Source organism: Ursus maritimus (genome assembly GCF_017311325.1).
Source record: "Ursus maritimus isolate PB19 chromosome X unlocalized genomic scaffold, ASM1731132v1 scaffold_X1, whole genome shotgun sequence".
Taxonomy (NCBI): domain Eukaryota; kingdom Metazoa; phylum Chordata; class Mammalia; order Carnivora; family Ursidae; genus Ursus; species Ursus maritimus.
In genome coordinates this window covers 446,574-470,812 of record NW_024423319.1, presented here as the reverse complement: position 1 = coordinate 470,812, position 24,239 = coordinate 446,574, and the positions used below count along the sequence as shown (strand labels likewise).

The window sequence follows — 24,239 nt, the reverse complement described above, 5'->3', positions numbered from 1 at the left end:
CTTAATAATCACAAATTTGCTAGAAAAACCTGCAGGGTAGGTATTTTCCTTACTCTACTCATATGAGAAAATTTAAGCGAGGAGGTCAAACAAAATTAGAGTGACAGAGCCTTTAGATGTTGCCCTGTCCAAGACCTCCATTTTACAATGAAGAAGAGAAAACTGAAGAGCAAACTGTAGCTCAAAATAGGGCCTAGAGCTCAGCAACAAGGCTTTCCCTTCAGTGGTTCTCAAACTTAGTATGTCTGGTGTGGGGCCTGAGAATTTTCATTTCTAACAAGTGCTCAAATGATGCTGCTGCTGCCAGTCTACTTTGGGAACAACCACAGCACACCACAGTTCATACATCTTTTTTTCCTTTTCATCATAGACTGCACAGGTTGTGATTCACAAGCACTTGGACAGAAATGGGAATCATTGATGAACACTAAAGAAAAAGACATTGCTAGCAGCAAGAAGGTAGGGACACCAATAGTCCTGGTTTATGTGGGACTTTCCCAGTTTTAACACTAAGTTCTGCATCCCAGGAAACCCCTCAGTCCTGAACACACTTGAATGGTTTGTCACGCTAGATGAAGGTAGACAAAATTCAGTGCTGGTTAACTGCCAAACACAAAAGGACATCCTTACAGAGATCACGGTAATATCTGGTAAATTTGTTTGAAAAGGATTCACTATTTTATTCTTTTTCCAACAAATCTGTATTATGAAATGACTATGTTAGGTGCTGTGCTCCTGACCCTACTGATCCCATCCCACCTTACCAAAAGGTAAAAGTAACTCTACACTGAGCTTGGTATACACAGACCCATGCTTACATATCCAGGGATGCCAGAAAGAGATGCAAAAAAGAAACATTTTACAAAGAAAGTTTTCAATGTACCATGATCAGCACTCAAATAATTCCCTTCCGTCTTTCTTACTCTGAAGGGAGTACATTATAGAAAAGTATGGATTAAAAATTTAGAAAAGTGAGGGTGAAATAATTAATCAAGGTCCCAGGGGAAACAGAAGGTAAAGGAAGTCCTTCAGTGAGAGAGAAGATTGATCTGTATCCTTCTCTCTCCAGGACCCTGAATACGTCCTTTGCTTGTTCTAAATCAATCCTGACCACAGTTAAATGTAATTTTCAAGGCTAAGTTAAGCAAAATTTCAGAAAGGGTAAATATCCTGAGGAAGACTAATGGTGACATATTTTAGGAGTACATAACAACAGGGAGAATAGATTACATGTTAAAATGTTACTTCTGTTCTGATTGCTAATGGGTATATTCTTTAAGACTTAGGCTTAATTATCAATCCTTTGATCCAAGGACAACAAATTTCATGAAGACCCCTAAAGATTCCTATATAGTACGAATAAAATGCAGAAATAGTTTGAGAACATGTTTTAGAGCACTGGATGAGTCAATAAGGTAATGCATAAACGACTAAATGTGAACTAGGGACTCTTTCTGAACATCACATTAGACTCTATTTTCTGTCAGAGTACTGACTTTGCTTTGTGACTTCTATCCCCACTAATGCTGTTTTTTCCCCTCTTCTGCACATCCTAGCCTGGATTCTCTTTCATCATTCTACAGTGGTTAATGCAGTTATTGTACAGCTTCACTTTCAATAAAAGCTAGGGGAAAATAAGCCTCATACCCATCTCTCTGCCTCTCCATCCATATATAAAGGAATTCATTAAAAAAAAAAGAAACAAGGTATTATACTTAACCCAGTCAAATCTTAGCAACTAACATGTATAATATTTTAAGAAAAGAAAAAACAAAGATCAGAAGAAATGGAGGAAACAGATTGCATCCTAAATTCCATCAAAAGCAAAAATGCAAGTTTGGATAGTAATTTCCAGTTCTTTGGAGGCACATCATAAGTCATGATGAGTTCATCGAACAGTCTTACAGACTAACCCTCTGTACTCTCTTTGGTGTATATGTGTATATATGCATTATCATATGGAACCTCAGAAGTCTCTAAAAACTTTCTGCAATTATCTCTCACACAATTATTGAACTGATGGATTTGTTCCACAGGAGCTATTGTGGCTTCCTAGTTTAACTCTTCAAGAGATGTCTTGGATGGCGATAACCCTTCTTGTAAGATAAAATACTGTTTATATTCAGTGACTACCTTATCACTGAGCTTGTGCTATCAAGCAATTTCTACAATATCTGTAGTTCTAGGACACTGTAGATATAAATCTAGGGTTTCAGCTAAACTCTTTAATTCACAGGTTTATGTAAAGGACTGTCTTAAGGTATCCTCCAGCCATTGATTCTTTTTTTTTTTTTTAAAGATTTTTATTTATTTATTTGACAGAGATAGAGACAGCCAGCGAGAGAGAACACAAGTAGGGGGAGTGGGAGAGGAAGAAGCAGGCTCACAGAGGAGGAGCCTGACGTGGGGCTCGATCCCGGAACGCCGGGATCACGCCCTGAGCCGAAGGCAGACGCTTTAACCGCTGTGCCACCCAGGCGCCCCCCAGCCATTGATTCTTATAAAGAGTGGTCTGAAAACCACTGGAGGGATCCTTGAGCCCCTCTTAGTGGGCCTATGGGTTAAAAACTATTTTTCATAATAACACCAAGATGATATTTACCTTTCTCATTCTTATTATCTCATAAATGTACAGAGGGCTTTTCTAAAGGCTATATGGTTTGTGATGATGCCATCTCTTTGATACTGAGGGATATGTGATTTTGTGTTTTTGGATTTTAAACATTTCTCAGTCTCAATATCTATTACACTTAGTATCAATAGATATAACCCACATCCAAGGACACTTTGTGGTCCTGAATGACTTCTAAGAGTGTTAAGGTATCCTAAGACCAAACATTTTGCAAAGTGCTGCTTTATAAAGACTTTGCTCCTAAAATGCATTTCTTTCTAACTGACCTACTTGCAACTTCTGTTTTGTGTGATGAGATAAGGAGACAATTTGAAGTAGGTTTTGACACAATATTATTTTGCTGATACGAAATTCTGGTAGACAGGGTGCCAGGTATGTTCATAATCCTAATGCTGTCAATTTTAAGCCTGAAGCCCCAAGAGACGAGCAGTGTTTAATACATCATCCCTTGTTAAATAGCAGCCACAGAGTTGGCGGTAGCCAGTGAAGGATTCCCTGCCATGTAGGACACGCCAGTTGTCTATAAATAGGACCTGTGAATGGGCAAAAAGAGAGAAAAAAACACCATCAGAACAAAAGCAGACCAAAGGAACTCTAAATCAGAAGAGATTACTTAAAAGAAAAGCTTTAGGTTGTTTTCTAGTTACATTCAATGAGATATCTTTCTTTTTGAGATTAAACAAACGTTTGGAAATTAGGATGTACATAGCCCTGTAGTAGGCTGGGTGGAAGTTACAAAGGCAACAGTAGGTAATTAGGCCCTGCACTTGAGGAGCTTATGTTTCTTGAGTAATTGTTCTCTTATCAAAGCAAATCAGATAATTGGCTTCATTTTCTTTTCTGTTTAATTTTTAACATATACTTTCTCAAAGAGTTAAACTATTTCATTATGATTTATGTTAAGCTGAAGATATTCTTCATTCAGAGGATATATCAAGAGCAAAAGAAAAAAAAAGAAATCCTATAGCTGGAAGGACACTTAGGGATTATCTAGTTCAACCCCCTCACTACACATATAGACCCACTGAGTCACTGATGCCTACATATGGTGTGGGACCTGCTTCCAGGTCATTCAGTGAGTGGCAGGACCAGAGCCAGTACCCAGGACTCTTTTCATTTTTACCTTTGCAAGACTGTGACTCACATATTAAAGAAGTACCCATTATTTACTGCTTCAGTATAACAAGCTTACTTGACATCTTTAGAACTTGGCACCCACCCTGCCAGGCTTTAGTTTGACCCAAAACTCATTCTCAGGTCTCCTCAACTCTACTGTCAGAGTCCGGTGTGCTGTATACCAACGATGGACAACATCATAAGGTACAGTATTGATGACAGCTCTGTCATAGTTGTTGTATCTAAGATGAAATCATGAGAAGAAAAGATATCCTCAAACACATGTTAAAGACACCTGTTGCTTACTGAGCAATTTTATATAAGGCTTTGTCTATATTCATTACTTGTCCTAGAGATAAGGTGAGAATAAGTAAATGTTCTCTCAGGAATATAGGATTACAGAGAGGAGCCCTGCTGCCTGTTGACCGTATATATTTTTTTCCTTTGGAGAATCTAGGGGTAGGAGATAGAAGTTCTAGCTGGTGTCTTCCATCTTAGGATATGATGTTTTATCTAAAGTACATTCTCTTGGCCAAATTTTACAGAAGCATTGGGGAAAGATCTGAAGTTTCTATTCACAAAGCTGAGGTGGACAAGAGTGGTTATAACAACAAGGCTTTCTTTTAAGCAGAATGACTTTGAACTTCTCAGGTATTTCCCTTTGTGGGGAAAAGCCAAACTATAGCCCTACTAGACAGTTTACCCAGTGATCTTCACTCATTCATTCAACTTTAACATTTACATGAGCAGCTGCTATGTGCTAGGTGGTGTCAGGTGTTAAAGATACAGTGATGAACATAGCAGACATGATCCCAGCCTTTGGGGAGTTTACATTCTATTAAGAAAGACAAATGATGAACAAGTAATAAATACATATCTAGTTACAGATGTTATAAAGAAAAAATACTGTACTGCGATAAAAAGTGGGTAGTCTATTTCAGATGGAGTATGTTGAATGAGGACTTTTTTGAAGAAGTGACATTTGAGCTGGTACCTATATAAGAAACCAACAATGTGACAAGCTGAAAGGAGTGTTCCAGACAAAGGGAAGAGCAAGTACAAAGCATCAGGATGGAAAGGAGTTTAATTATGTTTGCAGAACAGCAAGAAGGCCATGTGGCTGGAGCTGCGTAAGCAAGGGGAATTATATAAGGAATAATGTGGAGGAGGTAGCCATGGGCCAGATCATGTATAGCCTTATAGGCCATGGTAAGGATTTTGGGTTTTATTCTGAGTATAATGGGAAGTCACTGAAAAGCCTTTGCTAAAGGCTTTCTTTTTTACTTAAAGGATTTTTTTCTTTTTACTTAAGGCAAATTAACCTTTCACTGAAGTAATAGTGCATATACAGAAAAGTACACAAATCATAAGCTTGATGTATTTTCATGATGTGAACACATCCATATCACTAGCATCCATGCCAATAAACAGATCATTACCCAAACCCCAGAACACTCCCTTGTCCCCCTTTTCCATCTTGTCTTTCCCCTAACCCAAGGATAACTACCATCATGACTTCTGTCACCAAAGATTAGTTTTGCTTGTTTATAAACTTTATATAACTAATATACTACAGTATGTACTCTTTTGTGTCTGGATTCTTCCATTTAATATTATATTTAGGAGATTCATCATTGTTGTGTTACATAGCAGATCATTTATCCTTCATGCTGTATAGAATTTTATTGTGTGACTACATCACAATTTATTCATCCATTCTACTGTTGATAGATACTTGAGTAGTTTACAGTTTGGGACTATTAAAAATAATGCTGGTTGTTCTGGTCCATGATGGCAACATAGGAATCTCCCAAACTCACCTCCCCCCATGCACATACCAAATTTACAGCTACACATGGGACAACTCCTTCTGAAAGAAATCCAGAAACTAGCTGAGTGACTCCTACACATTGGGTAAATAAGAAAAAAAAACCCACATCAAAATGGGTAGAAAATGCTGAAACACAATTTTATCATAAACCCGCCCCAGTGCAGCAATCAGAAGGAAGTTCACAGCTCCAAGCTTCTCCCTGAGGAGTGAAGAGTTTGGATTAAACATTTAGTACCTAAACTTTAAAGATGTCTGCATGAGGGATGGGCCCCCCAAACACCAGATTTGAAAGACAATGAGGTTTGCATCCATGAGACCCACCAGGTTATAAAACACAAAGAAACAGTTCTCAATGGGCTTATAAAGACTCACTGTGGAAAACTCCTCAGGCCTAATACAGAGACAACAGACAGAAACACCCATATCCTAATCTTTCTCTATAAAAAGCCTATTTGCTTACTTTAAAAGCTGCTTCCTAAGGGTCAGGCTTCTATTTTGGCACACATCTAGGGACAGACTACAATCCCCCCTGGAGATGAAGAAAGCCGGTGGGCACCATCCCCACATTATCCCTCTGGCCCATTCAGGTCATTGGTGTATCCCTTGAATGAGATTGTATACATGCCTAGAACTCTGGCTTTTTGTGGCTGCTGTCCAGGGGATACACCCCTTGATCACCCGGCTCTGGCAGCCAGCGGGGCTCTAGTTCCAGATTCCATAGGACAGTAACAAACAAAGAAATGTTTCATAATTGGCTATCAACCCAAGGCTCAGTGCAAAGGGAGCATATTGAAATGCCCAGCTCCCAGTCTTTCCTGGAAAGAAGTCTGCTTGCACACTTTAAAAGCTGTTAACCAAGGGTCTGGCTTCTAATCAGCCTGCATCTAGGTGCTAAGATGTTCCCCTTTGGGAGACTGACAGGTCTTTACACAACTTGAACTACTGGGAGCCACTAAAACTACAGAAAGTGGCTTAGAAAATCACAAAGGTTTGATAGACAGCCAAGAGCTAAGGCTGAGCTGAATGATAAGGTTCATTTCCTACACAAGACCACTCTATCAAGACTGGGAGAGGTGGCTATTGTATCTAATATGCAAAAACCAACACAGAGTGAAAGAAAAATGAAGAAACAAAAGAATATGTTCTAAACAAAACAACAAGATAAAACTCCAGAAACAGACCCTAATCAAATGGAGATAAATGATTTATCTGATAAAAAGTTTAAAATAATGGCCAAAAGATGCTTACCAAGGTCAGGAGACCAATGCATGACAAAGTGAGAATTTCAATAATGAGACAGAAAATATTAAAAAGTACCAAACAGAAATCAGAGCTGAAAAATACAATAACTGAGATGAAAAAGTCAATAGAGCAGACTAGATAAAATGGAAGAAAATATCAGCAAACTCAAAGACAGAAAGGAAGAACCCATTCAATCAGAGAAGCAAAAAGAAAAAATAATGAAAAAGAGTGAAGATAGCTTAAGGGAATTATAAGACTCCATCAAACAGACCAATGTTCACATTATAGGGGTCCCAGGAAAAGAGAGAGAGAAAAGGGCAGAAAGCTTATTTGAAAAAAATAACAGACGTAGTGAAGAGAAGGGCCATATGCACCCCAATGTTCATAGCAGCATTGTCCACAATAGCTAAATCATGGAAGGAGCCGAGATGCCCTTCAACAGACAACTGGATTAAGATGTGGTCCATATATACAATGGAATATTACTCAGCCATCAAAAAGAACTGTTTCTCAGCATTTGCTGCAACATGGACGGGACTGGAGGAGATAATGCTAAGCGAAATAAGTCAAGCAGAGAAAGACAATTATCATATGGTTTCACTCATTTATGGAACATAAGAAGTAGGAAGATCGGTAGGAGAAGAAAGGGATAAAGAAAGGGGGGGTTAATCAGAAGGGGGAATGAACCATGAGAGACCATGGACTGTGGGAAACAAACTGAGGGCTTCAGAGGGGAGGGGGGTGGGGGAATGGGATAGGCTGGTGATGGGTATTAAGGAGGGCACGTATTGCATGGTGTACTGGGTGTTATACACAAGTAATGAATCATGGAACTTTACATCAAAAACTAGGGATGTACTGTATGGTAACTAACATAATATAATAAAAAATATTATTAAAAAAAGGAAAAAATAACAGAAAACCACCCTACCTTAGAAAAAGAGACAGCTACATCCAGGGAGCCCACGGAATCTCCAAAAGAGGAATTGAAAGAGACCTACACTGAGACACAATATAATTAAACTCTCAAAAGTTAAAGACTAGGAGATAATCTTAAAAGAAGAGAAAAACAACTTGTTACATATAAGGGAACCCCCATAAGACTCTCAGCAGGTTTTTCACCAAAAACTTTGCAGGCCAGAGGGAGTGGCATGATTCAAAGAGATGAAAGAAAAAAAACCCCTTTCAACCAAGAATACCATACCCAGCAAAGTTGTCATTCAGAATTGAAGAAGAGAGAAAGAGTTTTCCAGAAAAGCAAAAGCTAAAGATCATCATCACTAGACTGGCCTTACAAGAAATGTTAAAGGGACTTCTATAAGCTAAAAAGGCACTTATTAGGAGCAACAAAACATGAAAAGTATAAGTCTCACTGGTAATGGTAAATATAGAATTAAACTCATAATATTCTAATGTAATAGTGGTGGTTAATCACTTATAACTCCAGTATGAAGGTTAAAAGACAGAAATAGCAAAAACACTTAGATCTACAATAATTTGTCAGTGGATACACAAAGTAAAAAGATGTAAACTATAGTGCAATTGCTGCATCACAAGGTAGTTCTATGTTTAGCTTTCTGAGGAACCTCCATACTGTTTTCCAGAGTGGCTGCACCAGTTTGCATTCCCACCAACAGTGTAGGAGGGTTCCCCTTTCTCCACGTCCTCGCCAACACCTGTTATGTCCTGTGTTGTTACTTTTAGCCACTCTGACTAGTATGAAGTGATATCTCATTGTAGTTTTGATTAATATTTCCCTGATGATGTGATGTTGAGCATCTTTTTATGTCTCTGTTGGTCATCTGTATATCTTCTTTGGAAAAATGTCTACTCATGTCTTCTGCCCATTTTTTAACCAGATTATTTGTTTCTTGACACCCTATGGCTTTTGACTGAAGCACTTAGTCCATTTACATTCAAAGTAATTATTGATAGGTATGTTTTATTGCCATTTTATTACTTGTTTTGTCATTGTTTCTGGAGACTATCTCTGATCCTTTCTCGTCCTTGTCATTTTTGCTCTCTCCTTTCTACTTTAAGAGTCCCCTTTAATATTTCTTTAGGGCTGGTTTAGTGGTCACTAATTCCTTTACTTTTTGTTTGTCTGGGAAACTCTCTCTCCTGTTCTGAATGATAGCCTTGCTAGAGAGAGTATTCTTGGCTGCAGATTTTTCCCATTCAGCACGTTGAATATATCATGCCATTCCTTTCTGGCTTGCCAAGTTTCTGGAGAGGTCTACAGCTAAACTTATGGGTCTTTTCTTGTAAGTTAAGGATTTCTTTTGTCTTGCTGCTTTTAGGATTTTCTCGTTATCACTAGGTTTTCCAAATTTAACTATAATATGCCTTGGTGTTGGCCTGCTTTTTTGATTTTAATGGCGTTCTCTGTGCCCCCTGGATCTGGATGTCTGTTTCTTCCTCAGATTAGGGAAGTTTTCAGCTATTATTTCTGAAGTAAATTTTCTTCCCCTTTTTCCTTCTCTTCTTCTGGGACTCCTATAATATGAATATTATTATGTTTGATGGAGTCACTGAGTTTTATAAGTCTATTCTTGTGTTGCATACTTCTCTCTTTTGTTCAGCTTCATTATTTTCCATTATTTTTTCTTCTAGGTCACTAATTCATTCCTTTGCTTCTTCCAGCCTGCTGTTCATTGCATCAAGCCTGTTTCCAGTCTCATTTATTGCATTCTTCATCTCTGATTGATTTTTTAAAAAATTCTTTTATCTCTGTGGTAAGGGTCTCACTGATATCTTCTATTCTTTTCTCAAGGCCAGTGAGCATTCTTATGATTGTTGCTTAAATTCTCCATCAGGCATGTTACTTATATCTGTTTCACTTAGATCTCTGGCTGTGGCCTTATCTTGTTCTTTCATTTGGGATAAATTCCTCCAACTTTGTATTTTGTCTAAGTCTCTGCCTTCTCTGTGTTAGAAAAGCCAGTTATGTCTCCTGCTCTTGAAAGTAATGGTCTTATGAAGAAGAGGTCATGTACTGTCCAGGCCCTGGAGCTTCAGGGATTGTTTCTCGTGTGTGTAGTGTGTGCTCTGCTGTTGTGTTTTGGCTGCTCTATCCTTCAAGCCAGTCATGTACAAAGACTCTCCTGACCTGCAGTGGGCAGTGTTTGGTCAATGCACCAGTAATACAGTTGCTGGATTGTAGGGTAGTTCTATTTTTGATTTTTTGAGGAACCTCCATACTGTTTTCCACAGTGGCTGTAGCAGTTTACATTCCCACCAATGGTGCAAGTCTATTCCTTTTTCTCCACGTCCTCACCAACACTTGTTATTTCTAGTGTTACCTCATTGTAGTTTTGATTTGCATTTCCCTGATGATGAGTGATGTTGAGCATCTTTTCATGTGTCTGTTGGCCAACTGGATGTCTTTGGAAAAATGTCTGCTCATTTCTTTTGTCCATTTCAAAATTGGATTATTTGTTTTTTGGAGGTGTTGATTTGTATAAGTTCTTTATATATTTTGAATACTAAACCTTATTGCATATGTCATTTGCAATATTTTCTCCCATTCCATAGGTTGCCTTTTAGTTTTGTTGATTGTTTCCTTTGCCATGCAGAAGCTTTTCATTTTGATGTAGCCCAATAGTTTATTTTTGCTTTTAATTGCCTTGCCTCAAGAGACATACCTAGAAAAATTTTGTGATGGCCAATGTCAGAGACATTACTGCCTGTGCTCTCTTCTATGATTTTTGTGGTTTCAGGTCTCACATTTAGGTCTTTAATCCGTTTTGAGTTTATTTTTGTATAGTGAAAGAAAGTGGCCCAGTTTGATTTTTTTGCATGTTGCTGTCCAATTTTCCCAACACCATTTGTTGAAGAGATTGTCTTTTTCCCACTGGGTATTCTTTCCTGTTTTGTCAAAGATAAATTGACTGTATAATTTAGGGTTTATTTCATGGTTTTCTGTTCTGTTCTAGTAATCTATGTGTCTATTTTTGTGCCAGTACCATACTGTTTTGATCACTATAGCTTTGTAATGTAACTTGAAGTCTGGAATTGTGATACCTCCAGCTTTTCTTTTCTTTTAAAAGGTTGTATTGGCTATTCAGGGTCTTTTGTGGTTCCATACAAATTTTAGGATTGGTTTGTACTAACTCTGTGAAAAATGCTGTTAGTATTTTGATAGGGATTGTATTAAATGTATAGATTGCTTTGGGTAGTATATTCATTTTAACAATATCTGTTCTTCCAACCCATGAGCATAGAATGTCTTTCCATTTCTTTGTGTTGTCTTCAATTTCATCAAAGTTTTATAGTTTTTAGAGTACAGGTCTTTCACGACTCTTGGATAGATTTATTCCTAGGTATATCTTATTATTTTTGGTGCATTTGTAAATGGTTTGTTCTCTTAATTTCTCTTTCTGCTGCTTCATTATTAGTGTATTGGAATGCAACAGATTTCTCCACATTAATTTTGTATCCTGTGAGTTTACTGAATTCCTTTATCAGTACTAGTTTTTTTGGTGGAGTCTTTGGGTTTTCTAATATGGAGTATCCTGTCATCTGCAAAGAGTGAAAGTTCAACTTCTTCCTTACCACTTTGGATGCCTTTAATTTCTTTTTGTTGTCTAATTGCTGTGGCTAGAACTTCCAGTACTATGTTGAATAAAAGCGGTGAGAGTGGGCATCCCTTTCTTGTTCCTGACCTTAAGGGAAAAGCTCTGTTTTCCCCCACTGAGTAAGACGTTTGTTGTGGGTTTTTCATATCTGACCTTTATTATGTTGAGATATATTCCCTCTAAACCTACTTTGTTGAGGGTTGTTTTTTTTTTTTATCATGAATGGATGTTGTACTTTGTCAAATGCTTTTCCTGTGCCTATTGAAATGATCGTATGGTTTTTATCCTTTCTTTCATTGATATGATGTATTGCTTTGATTGATTTGTGAATATGGAACCACTCTTGCATCCCAGGAATAAAACCTGCTTGACTGTGGTGAATGATTTTTTGAATGTATTGTTGAATTATATTTGCTAGTATTTTGTTGAGGATTTTTGCATCTATGTTCAGCAGGGATATTCACCTGTAGTTCTGTTTTTTAGTGGTGTCTTCCTCTGGTTTTGGTATCAGAGTAATGCTGGCCTCATAGAATGAATTTGGAAGTTTTACTTGCTCTTCTATTTTTTGGAATAGTTTGACTAGAATACATATTAACTCTTCCTTAAATGTTTGGTAGAATTTGCCTGTGAAACTGTCTGGTCCTGAACTTTTGTTCATTGGGAGTACTGATTCAAAATCCTTCCTGGTAGTCTATTCAAATTTTCTACTTCTTCCTACTTCAGTTTTGGTAGGTTATATGTTTCTAGGACTTTATCCATTTTTTCTAGGTTGTCCAATTTATTGGCAAATAGTTTTTCATAATGTTCTCTTACAATTGTTTGTATTTCTGTGATGTTGGTGTTATTTCTCCTCTTTCATTTGTAATTGTATTTACTTGAGTCTTTTCTCTTTGCATTTTGATGACTGTGGCTAGAGTTTTATGAATTTTGTTGATCTTTTCAAAGAACCAGCTCCTGGTTTCACTGATCTGTTCTACTATTTTTTTTAGTTTCTATATCATTTATTTCTGCTCTAATCTTTATTATTTCCTTCCTTCTGCTGGTTTTGCATTTCATTTGTTCTTTTTCTAGCTCCTTTAGGTGTAAGGTTAGGTTGTTTGAGATTTTTCTTGCTTCTGTAGGTAGGCCTATAGGGCTATAAACTTTCCTCTTACATCCCAAAGGTTTTGGAGTGTTGTGTTTTCATTTTAATTTGTTTCCATGTACTTTTGGATTTCTTCTTTGATTTCTTGGTTGATCCATTTATTGTTTAGTGGCATGTTATTTAACCTACATGTATTTATGCTCTTTCCAGGATTTTTCTTGTGGTTGATTTCTAGTTTCATAGCATTGTGATCAGAAAAGATGCATGGTATGACTTTGGTATTTATGAATTTGTTGAAACTAGCTTATGGCCTTATATGTGATCTATTCTGGAGAATGTTCCATGTGTACCTGAAAAGAATGTGTATTCTGCTCTTTTAGGATGAAATGTTCTGGATATATTTATGTTTTTTTTTTTTAAAGATTTTATTTATTTTTGTGACAGAGAGACAGCCAGCGAGAGAGGGAACACAGCAGGGGGAGTGGGAGAGGAAGAAGCAGGCTCATAGCGGAAGAGCCTGATGTGGGACTCGATCCCGGATCGCCAGGATCACGCCCTGAGCCAAAGGCAGACGCTTTAACGACTGCGCTACCCAGGCGCCCCTGGATATATTTATGTTAAATCCATCTGGTCCAGTGTGTCATTCAAAGGCATTGTTTTCTTGTTGATTATCTGATTGGATAATCTGTCCATTGATGTACATGGGGTGTTAAAGGCCCTTACTTTCATTGTATTACTATTGATTAGTTCCCTTATATTTGTTATTAACTATTTTATATATTTGGGTGCTCCCATGTTGGGTGCATAGTTACTACTGTTATGTCTTCATGTTGGATTGTCCCCTTTATTATTATATAGTGACCTTCTTTGTGTCTTGTCACAGTCTTTGTTTTAAAATCTATATTGTCCATTATAAGTATTGCTACTCTGGCATTCTTTTGACATCCATTTGCATGAAAAATATTTCTCCATGCCCTCACTTTCAATCTGTACGTGTCCTTAGGGCTAAAATGAGTCTCTTGTAGGCAGCATATAGATAGGTCTTGTGTTTTTATCCAGTCTGTCACCCTATGTCTTTTGATTGGAGTATTAGTCCCTTTACTTTTAAAGTAATTATTGATAGATATGTATTTATTGCCACTTTGTTACTTATTTTGTGGTTGTTTCTGAAGTTTTTCTCTGATCCTTTCTTTCTTTCTTCCTTTCTTTCATGTTTTGCTGGTTTTCTTTAATGACATATTTGGTTCCCTTTCTTTTTATTGTTTGTGTATCTATTAGTGGTTTTTGATTTGTGGTTACCATTAGGTTTGTATACAACATCTGCAAATAACAGTCTATATTAAGTTGATGGTCACTTAAGTTTGAACCCATTCTTTTTTTCTCTCCTCATGTTTTAGGTATATGGTGCCCTATTTTAAAAAAAGATTTCATTTATTTATTTGGCAGAGAGAGAGAGAATAAGCAGGGGGAGCAGCAGGCAGAGGGAGAGGGAGAAGCAGGCTCCCCACTGAGTAGGGAGCCTGATGTGGGGCTTGATCCCCATGACCTGATCGAAGGCAGATGCTTAACTGTATGAACGACCCAGGTGTCCCTATATCTTTTTTTTTTTTGTGAGTTCCTTGACTTTTTATAGAAATACTCATTTTTACTGTGTTTGTGTTTCCTACTTTCATACTGTCACTTTTGACTTTTCCTTTCCACTGAAGAGTCCCCTTTAATATTTTTTGCAGAGCTGGTTTAGTGGTCATAAACTCCTTTCATTTTTATTTGGGAAATTCTCTCTCTTCTATTCTGAATGACTGCCTTTGGAGAGAGTATTCTTGGCTGCAGATTTTTCCCAATCAGCACTTTGAATATATCAGGCCTCTTCCTTCTGGGTTGCAAAGTTTCTGCTGAAAAATCTGATAGTCTTATGGGGTTTCCCTTGTATGTAACCACATTCTTTTGTCTTGCCGCTTTAAAATTTTTTTTTCATCACTACAACTTGCCATTTTAATTACAATATGTCTTGGTGTGGACCTACTTTTGTTGATTTTGTTGGGGGATCTCTGTGCCTCCTGGATCTGGATATCTGTTTCCTTTTCCAGATTAGGGAATTTTTCAGCTATTATTTCTTCAAATAAATGTTGTGCTCCCTTTTCTCTCTCTTCCTCTGGGACTCTTATAATACAGATATTACTATGTTTGATGGAGTCACTGAATTCCCTAAGTCCATTCTCACTTTGCCTAGTTCTTTTTTCTCTTTTGTGCAGGTCAATTACTTTCCATTACTCTGGCTCTTCTAGGTCATTAATTCATTCTGCTTCTTCTAGGCTCTTGTTCACTCCATCAAACGTGTTTCTCATTTTGTTTATTGAACCCTTTATCTCTGATATGTTATTTCTTGTCTCTGTGTTAAGGGTCTCACTAATGTCTTTCATTCTTCTCACATCCAGTGAGTAACTTTATGATCATTCCTTTAAATTCTGTATTAGGTATGTTATCACATCTATTTCACATAGATTTCTGGTCTGGCCTTGTCCTGTTCTTTCATTTGGGAGAAATTCCTCTGTGTTCTTATTTTTTCTAAGTCTCTGTGCCTGTTCCTCTGTGTCAGAAGAGTGGGCTATGTTCCATAGATGAGAGAATGGACTATGAGAAACAAACTGAGGGCCTCAGAGGGGAGGGGGGTGGGGGAATGGGATAGACTGGTGATGGGTAGTAAGGAGGGCACGTATTGCATAGTGCGCTGGGTGTTATACGCAACTAATGAATCACTGAACTTTACAACGGAAACCGGGGATGTACTGTATGGTGACTAACATAATATAATAAAAAAACATTAAAAAAAAAAAAGAAAAGAAAAGTCGGCTATGTCTCCTGTTCTTGAGGGTAATGGCCTTATGAAGAAGTGTCCTATAGTGCCCGTAATGTACTGTCCTCTTTTCTTCAGGGCCTGGCACTTCTGGGAGTGTCTCTAATATGTGCTGTCTGTTTTCTCTGTTTTGTCCTGGCTGCTTTATTCTTCTGGCCAGTTGTCTACAGAGGCTCTCTTTGCCTGTTGTGGGCAGTTTTTGGTCCTCGGACTCAATGTGGTGAGTTTTAACTAGGTGTGTGCTGCTCTGCTTGTGAAATGAGACTTGTCACCACCCCTGCTGGAACCAAGGCCCTACAAAACTCTAAGGTTGGAAGACACGGTGTTGACGGGGTTGGACTGGTCTTCTGGGGGAGGGAGGCCCACCACATTGGGACTGAGGTAAGCATGACTTGGAAGGGCAGTTACACCAGAGCACAGGCTGGGTGTGGCACTTGGTGTACACAGGTTAGGTAGTGAGTGTTGGTGCTGAGCTAGTTCCTGTAGGTGGCCCTGTGCTTATGCTAAGGGATAGGGGAAGGAAACGGTACCTGCTAGTTCCTTTGTTCTCAGAGGGGTGTCTCCACGAACACTGCCTCTCTGGGACATGCCCTGATGAGCAACTAACCTCTCCACTGTCTGCCTCAGGTGCTCTTCGGGTCACTGTTTCCATCCTGTTTGTTGTGGCTGTTCGCCTTGCTTTCTCTCCAAGAGCAGCCCCAATGCCCTCTGGGCTCTCCCTGAGCCAAGCCCACTGACTTTTAAAACTCCAGGCTTTAAGCCCTGCTGGTTGCAAGAATTCATAAAATTCTGCCCCTCTCACTTTCCAAGCCAGTTGCTATTTTCCCATAGGGCCCCCCTCTGTGTTAGTCTGTCTCTCCCCATTCTGTGCAGCCGTGGCTCCCTCCCCATAGCAGCAGCCATAATTGTTTCTCTCCCAAACCCCATCTCCACACTTCCTATCTTCTTTGATGTGGTCTCTTTTCTGCCCTTAGTTGTGGAGTTTGTTCTGTGGGGTATTTAGGATGATTGATAGTTACCCAGTATTCATGGGACAAGGTGAGCTTAAGGTCCTCCTATTCTGGCTGTCATCTTATACAATAATTAAAACACTGCTGGGAGTGTTTTAATTATTGAATCAATCTCTTACTAGTAATTGGTCTATTAATATTTTCTATTTCTTCATGATTCAGTCTGGGAAGATCTTATGTTTCTAGGAATTTATCCTTTTCTTTTACATTGTCCAATTTCTTGGCATATAATTGTTCCTAGTAGTGTCTTAAGATCTTTTGTATTTCTGTGGTGTCATCTGTAACTTCTCCTCTTTCTTTTTTTTTTTTTTAAGATTTTATTTATTTATTTGACAGAGAGAGAGCCAGTGAGAGAGGGAACACAAGCAGGGGGAGTGGGAGAGGAAGAAGCAGGCTCCCAGCGGAGCAATGAGCCCGATGTGGGGCTCAATCCCAGGACCCTGGGATCATGCCCTGAGCCAAAGGCAGATGCTTAATGACTGAGCCACCCAGGTACCCCACTTCTCCTCTTTCATTACAATTTATTTGAGCTATCTCTTTTTCTTGGTGAGTATAGCTAAAAGTTTTGTCAATTTTATCTTTTCAAAGAACCAGCTCTTAGTTTTATCCATCTTTTCTATTGTCTTTTTAGTCTCTGTTTCATTAATAGACACTCTCATCTTTTATTATTTCCTTCCTTCTACTGACTTTGGGCTTTGTTTCACTTTTTCTAGTTCTTTTAGGTGTAAAGCTAGATTATTTATTTGAGATTTTTCTTGTTTCTTGAGGTAGGTCTGTATCACTATGAACTTTCCACTGAGAAATACTTTTGCTGCATCTCACAGATTTTGGAATGTTGTATTTCCATTTTCATTTGTCTCAGGTATTTTTTTATTTCTCCTTTTATTTCCTCATTGACCCAATGGTTGTTTAGTAGCATGCTATTTAATCTCTCCACAACTGTGATTTTTCTAGTTTTCTTCTTGTAATTGATTTCTAGTTTACTATTGTGTTCAGTATTAGTATTGTGTTCAGCCTGGGTGGCTCAGTCAGTTGAGCATCTGACTCTTGGTTTTGGCTCTGGTCATGATCTCACCATCACAGGATCAAGCCCCACATCAGGCTCTGTGCTCAGCCTAGAGTCTGCTTCAGATTCTCTCTCCTTTTCACTCTCTCTTTCAAATAAATAAAAAATAAATAAATAAATAAATAAAATCTTAGAAAAAAAGAAAAGATGCTTGATATGATTTCAATCTTCTTAAATTTATTAAGACTTATTGTGGCCTAATATGTGATTTATCATGGAGAATGTTTCATATGCACTTGAGAAGAATGTGTATTCTGCTGCTTTTAGATGGAATGTCCTGTTGTATCTATTAAGTTCATCTGGTCTAATGTGTCATTTAAGGGTGATGTTTCCTTACTGACTTTTGTCTGCATGATTAATTGATATAAGTGGAGTATTGAAATCCCTTGTCAATCAATGTTTTGCTGTCAATTTCTCCCTTTAGGTCTGTTAATATTTGCGTTATATTTTAGTGCTCCTATGTTAGGTACATATATATTTACAAATGTTATATCTTCTTGTTGGATTGACCCCTTTCTCATTATGTAATGCCCTTCTTTGTCTCTGTTTTAAAGTCTATTTTCCCTGATATGAATATAGCTACACCAGCTTTCTTTTTGTTTCCATTTGCATGGAATATCTTCCTCCATCCCTTCACTTTCAGTCTGAGTGTCCTTACATCTGAAGTAAAAGTCTCTTGTAGGCAGCATACATATGAGTCTTATTTTTTTAACCACTCAGCCATTCTATGCTTTTTGTTTAGAGAAATTAGTACATTCACATTTCAAGTCATTATTGATAGGTATATTCTTTTTTTCAAGAATTTATTTAAATTAAAATTAGTTCAAATATAGTGTAGTATTAGTTTCAGGGGTAGAATTTAGTGATTCATCAGTTGCGTATAACACCCAGTGCTCATTAAATCAGGTGCCCTCCTTAATGCCCATCACCCAATTACCCCATCCTCCCACCCATCTCCCATCCAGCAATACTCAGTTTTTTTTTGCTATATTTAAGTCTCTTATGGTTTGCCTCCCTTTTTGTCTTTATTTTTCCTTCCCTTCCCCTATGTTCATCTGTTTTGTTTCTTAAATTCCACATATGACTGAAATGATATGGTATTTGTCCTTCTCTGACTGATTTATTTCACTTAGCATAATACATTCATGTTGTTGCAAATGGCATGATTTCATTCTTTTTGATGGCTGAGTAATATTCCATTGTGTGTGGGGATCTTTCCATGTTTTGGCTATTGTGGACATGACTGCTATAAACATTGGGGTGTGTGTGCCCCTTTGAATCACTGTTTTGTATCCTTTGGATAAATGCCTAGTAGAGCAATTGCTGGGTCGTAGGGTAGCTCTATTCTTAACTTTTCGAGGAACTTCCATACTGTTTTCCAGAGTGGCTGCACTAGTTTGCATTCCTACCAGCAGCGTAAGAGTGTTCCCCTTTCTCTGCATCCTTGCCAACATCTGTTGTTTCCTAGTTGTTAATTTTAGCCATCCTGACCAGTGTGAAGTGGTACCTCATTGTTGATTTGTATTTCCCTGATGATGAGTGATGTTGGACATTTTTTTCATGTGTCTGTTAGCCATTCATATGTCTTTTTGGTGGAATGTCTGTTCATGTCTTCTGCCCATTTCTTAATTGGATTTTTTATTTTTTGGGTGTTAAGTTTATAGATTTTGGATACTAGCTCTTTATCTGATATGTCATTTGCAAATATCTTCTCCCATTCTGCGTGTTGCCTTTTAGTTTTGTTGATTGTTTCCTTTGCTGTGTAGAACCTTTTTTTATTTTGATTAACATCCTTTCTTGATACAAACCCTTAAGAAAGTAGGTATAGAAGTAACATACCTCAACATCATAAAGGCCATATATGAAAGATCCACAGCTAATATAATCCTCAATGGGGAAAAACCGAGAGCTTTTCCTGTAAGGTCAGGAACAAGATAGCATTGTCCACTCTCACCACTGTTGTTCAACATAGTACTAGAAGTCCTAGCCTCAGCAATCAGACAACAAAAGGAAATAAAAGGCATCCAAATTGGAAAGGGGGAAGTCTAAGTTTCACTCTTTGCAGATGGCAGGATACTCTACGTAGAAACCCAAAAGACTCCACCTAAAAATTGCTAGAACTGATAGAGGAATTCAGCAAAGTCACAGGATATAAAATCAATGCACAGAAGCCGGCTGCATTTCTACACACCAATAATGAAGCAGCAGAAAGAGAAATCAAGGAATCAATCCCATTTACAATTGCACCAAAAACCATAAGATACCTAGGAATAAACCTAACCAAAGAGGTAAAGGAACTATACTCTGAAAACAATGGAACACTTACAAAAAAAGTGAAGATGACACAAAGAAATGGAAAAATATTCCATGCTTGTGGACTAGAAAAACAAATATTGTTAAAATGTCTATACTTCCTAAAACAATCTACACATTCAATGCAATCCCTATCAAAATAACACCAGCATTTTTCACGAGCTAGAACAAACAATTCTAAAATTTGTATGGAACCAGAAAAGACCCCAAATAGCCAAAGGAATGTTGAAAAAGAAAACCAAAGCTGGAGGCATCACAATCCTGGACTTCAAGCTGTATCACAAAGCTGTAATCATCAAGACAGTATGGTATTGGCATAAAAACATACACAAAGATCATTGGAACAGAAAAGACAATCCAGTAATGGACCTACAACTCTATGGTCAACTAATCTTCAACAAAGCAGGAAAGACTATCCAATAGAAAAAAGACAGTCTTTTCAACAAGTGGTGTTGGGAAAATTGACGGCCACATGCAGAAGAATGAAACTGGACCACTTTCTTACACCATACACAAAAATAAATTCAAAGTGGATGAGAGACCTAAATGTGAGACAGGAATCCAACAAAATCCTAGAGGAGAACACAGGCAGCAACCTCTTTGACCTCAGCTGCAGTAACTTCTTACTAGATATGTCTCTGGAGGCAAGGGAAACAAAAGCAAAAATGAACAATTGGGACTTCATCATGATAGGTATATTCTTATTGCCATTTTAGTCATTACTTTCAGGCTCTTTTTGTAGTCCCTATTCTTCTCTTGCTTTCTTCCCTTGTGGTTTGAGACATTCTTTAGTGTTATATTTAGATTCCTTTCTCACTCTCTTTTTTGTATTTGGTATAGGTTTTTGCTTTATGGTTACCATGAAATTCACATACAACATTTTGTATATATAACTATTTTAAATTGATAGTAACTTAATTTTGAATGTATTCTAAAACTCTACAGTTTTACTCTTGAGTCACATTTTGTGTTTTTGATGTCTTGTTTTACATCCTTTACATCTTTTTATTTTGTATTTTTTTCTAATTATAATTAATTTTCCTACTTTTTTCTTCATACTAGCTTTACGAGTGATCAATACAGTACCTTTACTCTATATTTACCTTTACCATTGAGATTTACACACATTAATATATATATATATATATATATATTACTAAATAGTGCCTTTTTTTTAAACTTTAAGAAGTCTCTTTAACATTTCTTGTAAGGCCAGCTTAGCTTTTGCTTATCTGAAAAACTCTATCTCTCCTTCAATTCTGAATGATAGCCTTACTGGGTATTTTTTTTAAGATTTATTTATTTGAGAGGGAGAGGGAGAAAGAGAGAGTGCAAGAGCACATGAGTGGGGGGAGGGGCAAAGGAAGAGGAAGAGAGAAAATCCCAAGCTGACTCCCCACCATCCCACAACCTTGAGATCATAACCTTGAGCTGAAATCAAGAGTCAGACACAACTGATTGAGCCACCCAGGTGCCCCAAGAGTATGAAAGTTTTTACTTTCAGTTTTTTGGGTATATCATGAACATATCATGCAGTGGCCTGCAAAGGTTCTGCTGCAAATCTGATAGTCTTATGGGGAATCCCTTGTATGTAACAAATTGTTTTTCTCTTGTTTCTTCTAAAATTCTCTTTTTAACTTCTGACATTTTAATTGTAATGTGTCTTGGAATGGATCTCTTTGGGTTCATCTTATTTGGAATTCTATGTTTCTTGACTTGGATGTCTGTTTCCTTTCCCAGGTTAGGGTAGTTTTCAGCCATTTTTTCTTCAAATGCATTTTCTGCTTCTTTGCCTCTCTCTTTCTGGGACCCCTATAAGCCAAATGTTATTCTGTTTTTGTCATATAGGTCCCTTAAGCTAAATTCACTTTAAAAATTATTTTTCTTTGAGCTACTCTGGGTGAATTCCACTGTCCTGTCTTCTAGACCACTGATCTATTCTGCTTCATCTAGTCTGTGTTGAACTCCTCTAGTATATTTTTCAGTTGTTATATTATTCATTGCTTGATTTTCTGTTTGTTTCTACGTATTAGGCAAAACAGCTACCTCTCCCAGTCTTGAAGAAGTGGCATTGTGTAGGTGATGAACCAATTTATTGTTCAACTTTGCACTAGCTGTTGGTTGTCTCTTGAACCTTTGTAGTTGTCTAAGCAGCCTGATTTATTCTTGATAAATCCCCATAGTTGAGGATTTGCCAAGACATGTCAATGTTCCAAGGGGAGGGATCTTATTTAGCACCAGTTTCAGACTGATCAGAAGCCAAACCCTCAGGCAACAGCTTTTAAAGTATATAAATATATACAGTCCTGTGAAGCCAAAATTGTAAACCTTGTTAGCCTCCAGACCAGAAGATCTAAAGGTAACCCCTGGGTGACAATTACAAAAATTGGGGCTCCAGGTGGGTATATGAACTTTTTTCTGGGGGCTACCAGTGAACTGTAGCAAGACCAGGGAAGAGTGCAAGGATGGCTTTTTGCTGCTTATATGTTCCTGAGAGCTCCTCTGCAGTCTCTGGATGTGTGGCAACCCTGAAGTCTGTCCCTCAGGCTGAAGTTCCTGGACAAGTAAATAGCCTTTTTTCACAGGAAGACTAGGGGTGTGTTTCAGTCTACTGTCTGTGCAGTGCCCTGGGGGTAGTAGTCTGTCATTTACTGTTACAGTCCTGTGAAGGCCAGAAACAAAATCCCTCATAGCCACCAGGACCAGGTGATCAAGGGGCACCCCCCGTATGGATTACATGTGCCCACTGGCTTTAGCAATGCCGCTGGAGAGCAAGGGAATGGGGCATGCCCACCGGCTTTAGCAAAGCAGTGGGAGAATGCCTTGGCTACATATGCCTACCTGTCAGTGTGGTGTGGGAAAGTGCCATGTCAGCACCTGCCTGCCAGCTCCATCAAGGCAGCAGGAGAATGCCATGGCCACTAGTACCCTCTAGCCTCAGCAAGGCAATGGGACTATGGTGCAACTCCATGTGCACACTGGCTTCAGCAAGGCACTGGTAGAATTCCATGACCACTCACCCCTGTTAGCCTTAGCAAGGCAATGGGAGAGTGCCACATCTATCTTTGCCTGCTTGCCCTAGCAGGATAGAGGAAGGGTGCAAAAATGGCACTCACAAGTGCTTTTGTTTCCAGAGAGAGTCCAACTGTCCCCTGCCCTTCCAGCAGATGTTTTAAAATAAGGAACTGAATCTCCTTCACATATAATCTAGGTACTTTTCAACATGCTGCTTTTGTGCTGGATCCTGGGGTGAGTGAGACTACATGCAAGTCCTTTAAAGGGGGTATTTCAGTTCCATACAGCCCTTTGTGTCCCCTGGATGTAAGCCCTATTGGTTTTCCAAGCTGGACATATTTTTTAAAAAGATTTTATTTACTTATTTAAAAGAGAGAGAGAGAGAGAGGGAGAGGAGACAAGCAGGGGGAATGGCAGAGGGAGAGGGAAGGCAGATGCTCAACCAACTGAGCCACCTAGGCACCCCAAGCTGGACATATTTTGGATTCGTCTCTCTGGTACAGGTACCAAGGGTTGGGGTGTCCCCCTCTCCTCCAAGAAAAACTCTAGACTTGTGAGATCCCTCCCAATTGTGGATCACTGTGCTGGGGATAGGGTTTTTGGTGAGACCATGTCTCTGCCTTTTCTACCCATTTTGATGTGGTCCTTTTTCCTTCGTTGTGGAGGAGCAGTTCAGCTAGTTTTCACATCTTTCTCTGAGGGAATTGTTCCATATGTAGATTTAGATTGGTGTATCCATGAAAGGAGGTGGGTTCAGGGTCTTCCTATGCTGATATCTTGGATCACCCCCAAAGAAGTTCATTATATAATGAGAAAGAGGTCAATCTAACAAAAGGATATAACATTTATAAATATCTATGCACCCAGGGTACCTGGGTGGCTCAGTTGTTTAAGCATCCAACTCTTGATTTTGGTTCAGGTCATGATCTCAGGGTGGTGAGATCAAGCCCCGTGAAGGGCTCTGTGCTCAGCATGAAGTCTGCTTGTCTCTCTTCCTCCCCCCACTTGTACTCTCTCAGATAAATAAAATCTTTAAAAAAATAAATATCTATGCACCCAACATAGAAGCACCTAAATATAAAGCAAATATTAACAAAACTTCAGGGAGAAATAGAAATACAATAGTAGAAGACTCCAATACTCCACTTGTATAGTGTATAGATTATTCAGAAAGAAAATCAATATGGAAACATTGGACTTAAATGACATGTGAGACCAGATCAACATTCCATTCAACAGCAGCAGAACACACATTCTTCTCGAGCATAAATGGAACATTCTTCATGTGTTAGGTTACAAAAGAAGTCTCAGAAAAATTTAAAAGACTGAAATCATAGCAAGCATCTTTTCTGATCACAAAGTTATTAAATTAGAAATCAATTACAAGAAAACTGGAAAGTTCACAAATATGTGGAGATTAAACAACATGTTACTGAGCAACCAATGGGTAAAAGAAGAATCAAAAGAGAAATTAAAAACACCTTTAGGAAAATACAACA

General features: G+C 38.2%; 1 protein-coding gene across 4 annotated transcripts in view; it reads right to left on the bottom strand.

The window, feature by feature from the left end:
- Positions 1-2,947: 2,947 nt before the first annotated feature.
- Positions 2,948-24,239, bottom strand: part of TMLHE (trimethyllysine hydroxylase, epsilon) — a 114,487-nt gene continuing 93,195 nt past the window's right edge. For 3 of the 4 annotated variants that reach the window (XM_008686768.2, XM_040626573.1, XM_008686770.2), the window contains 2 exons: positions 3,852-3,990; positions 2,948-3,165 (listed from right to left, as the gene is read on the bottom strand). In XM_008686768.2, the coding sequence (XP_008684990.2) occupies positions 3,034-3,165; positions 3,852-3,990 (271 nt within the window). In that variant the 3' untranslated portion in view covers positions 2,948-3,033. Of the gene's footprint in view, positions 3,166-3,824; positions 3,991-24,239 lie in introns of all 4 variants that reach the window. The other variant, XM_008686769.2, reaches the window with a different exon arrangement.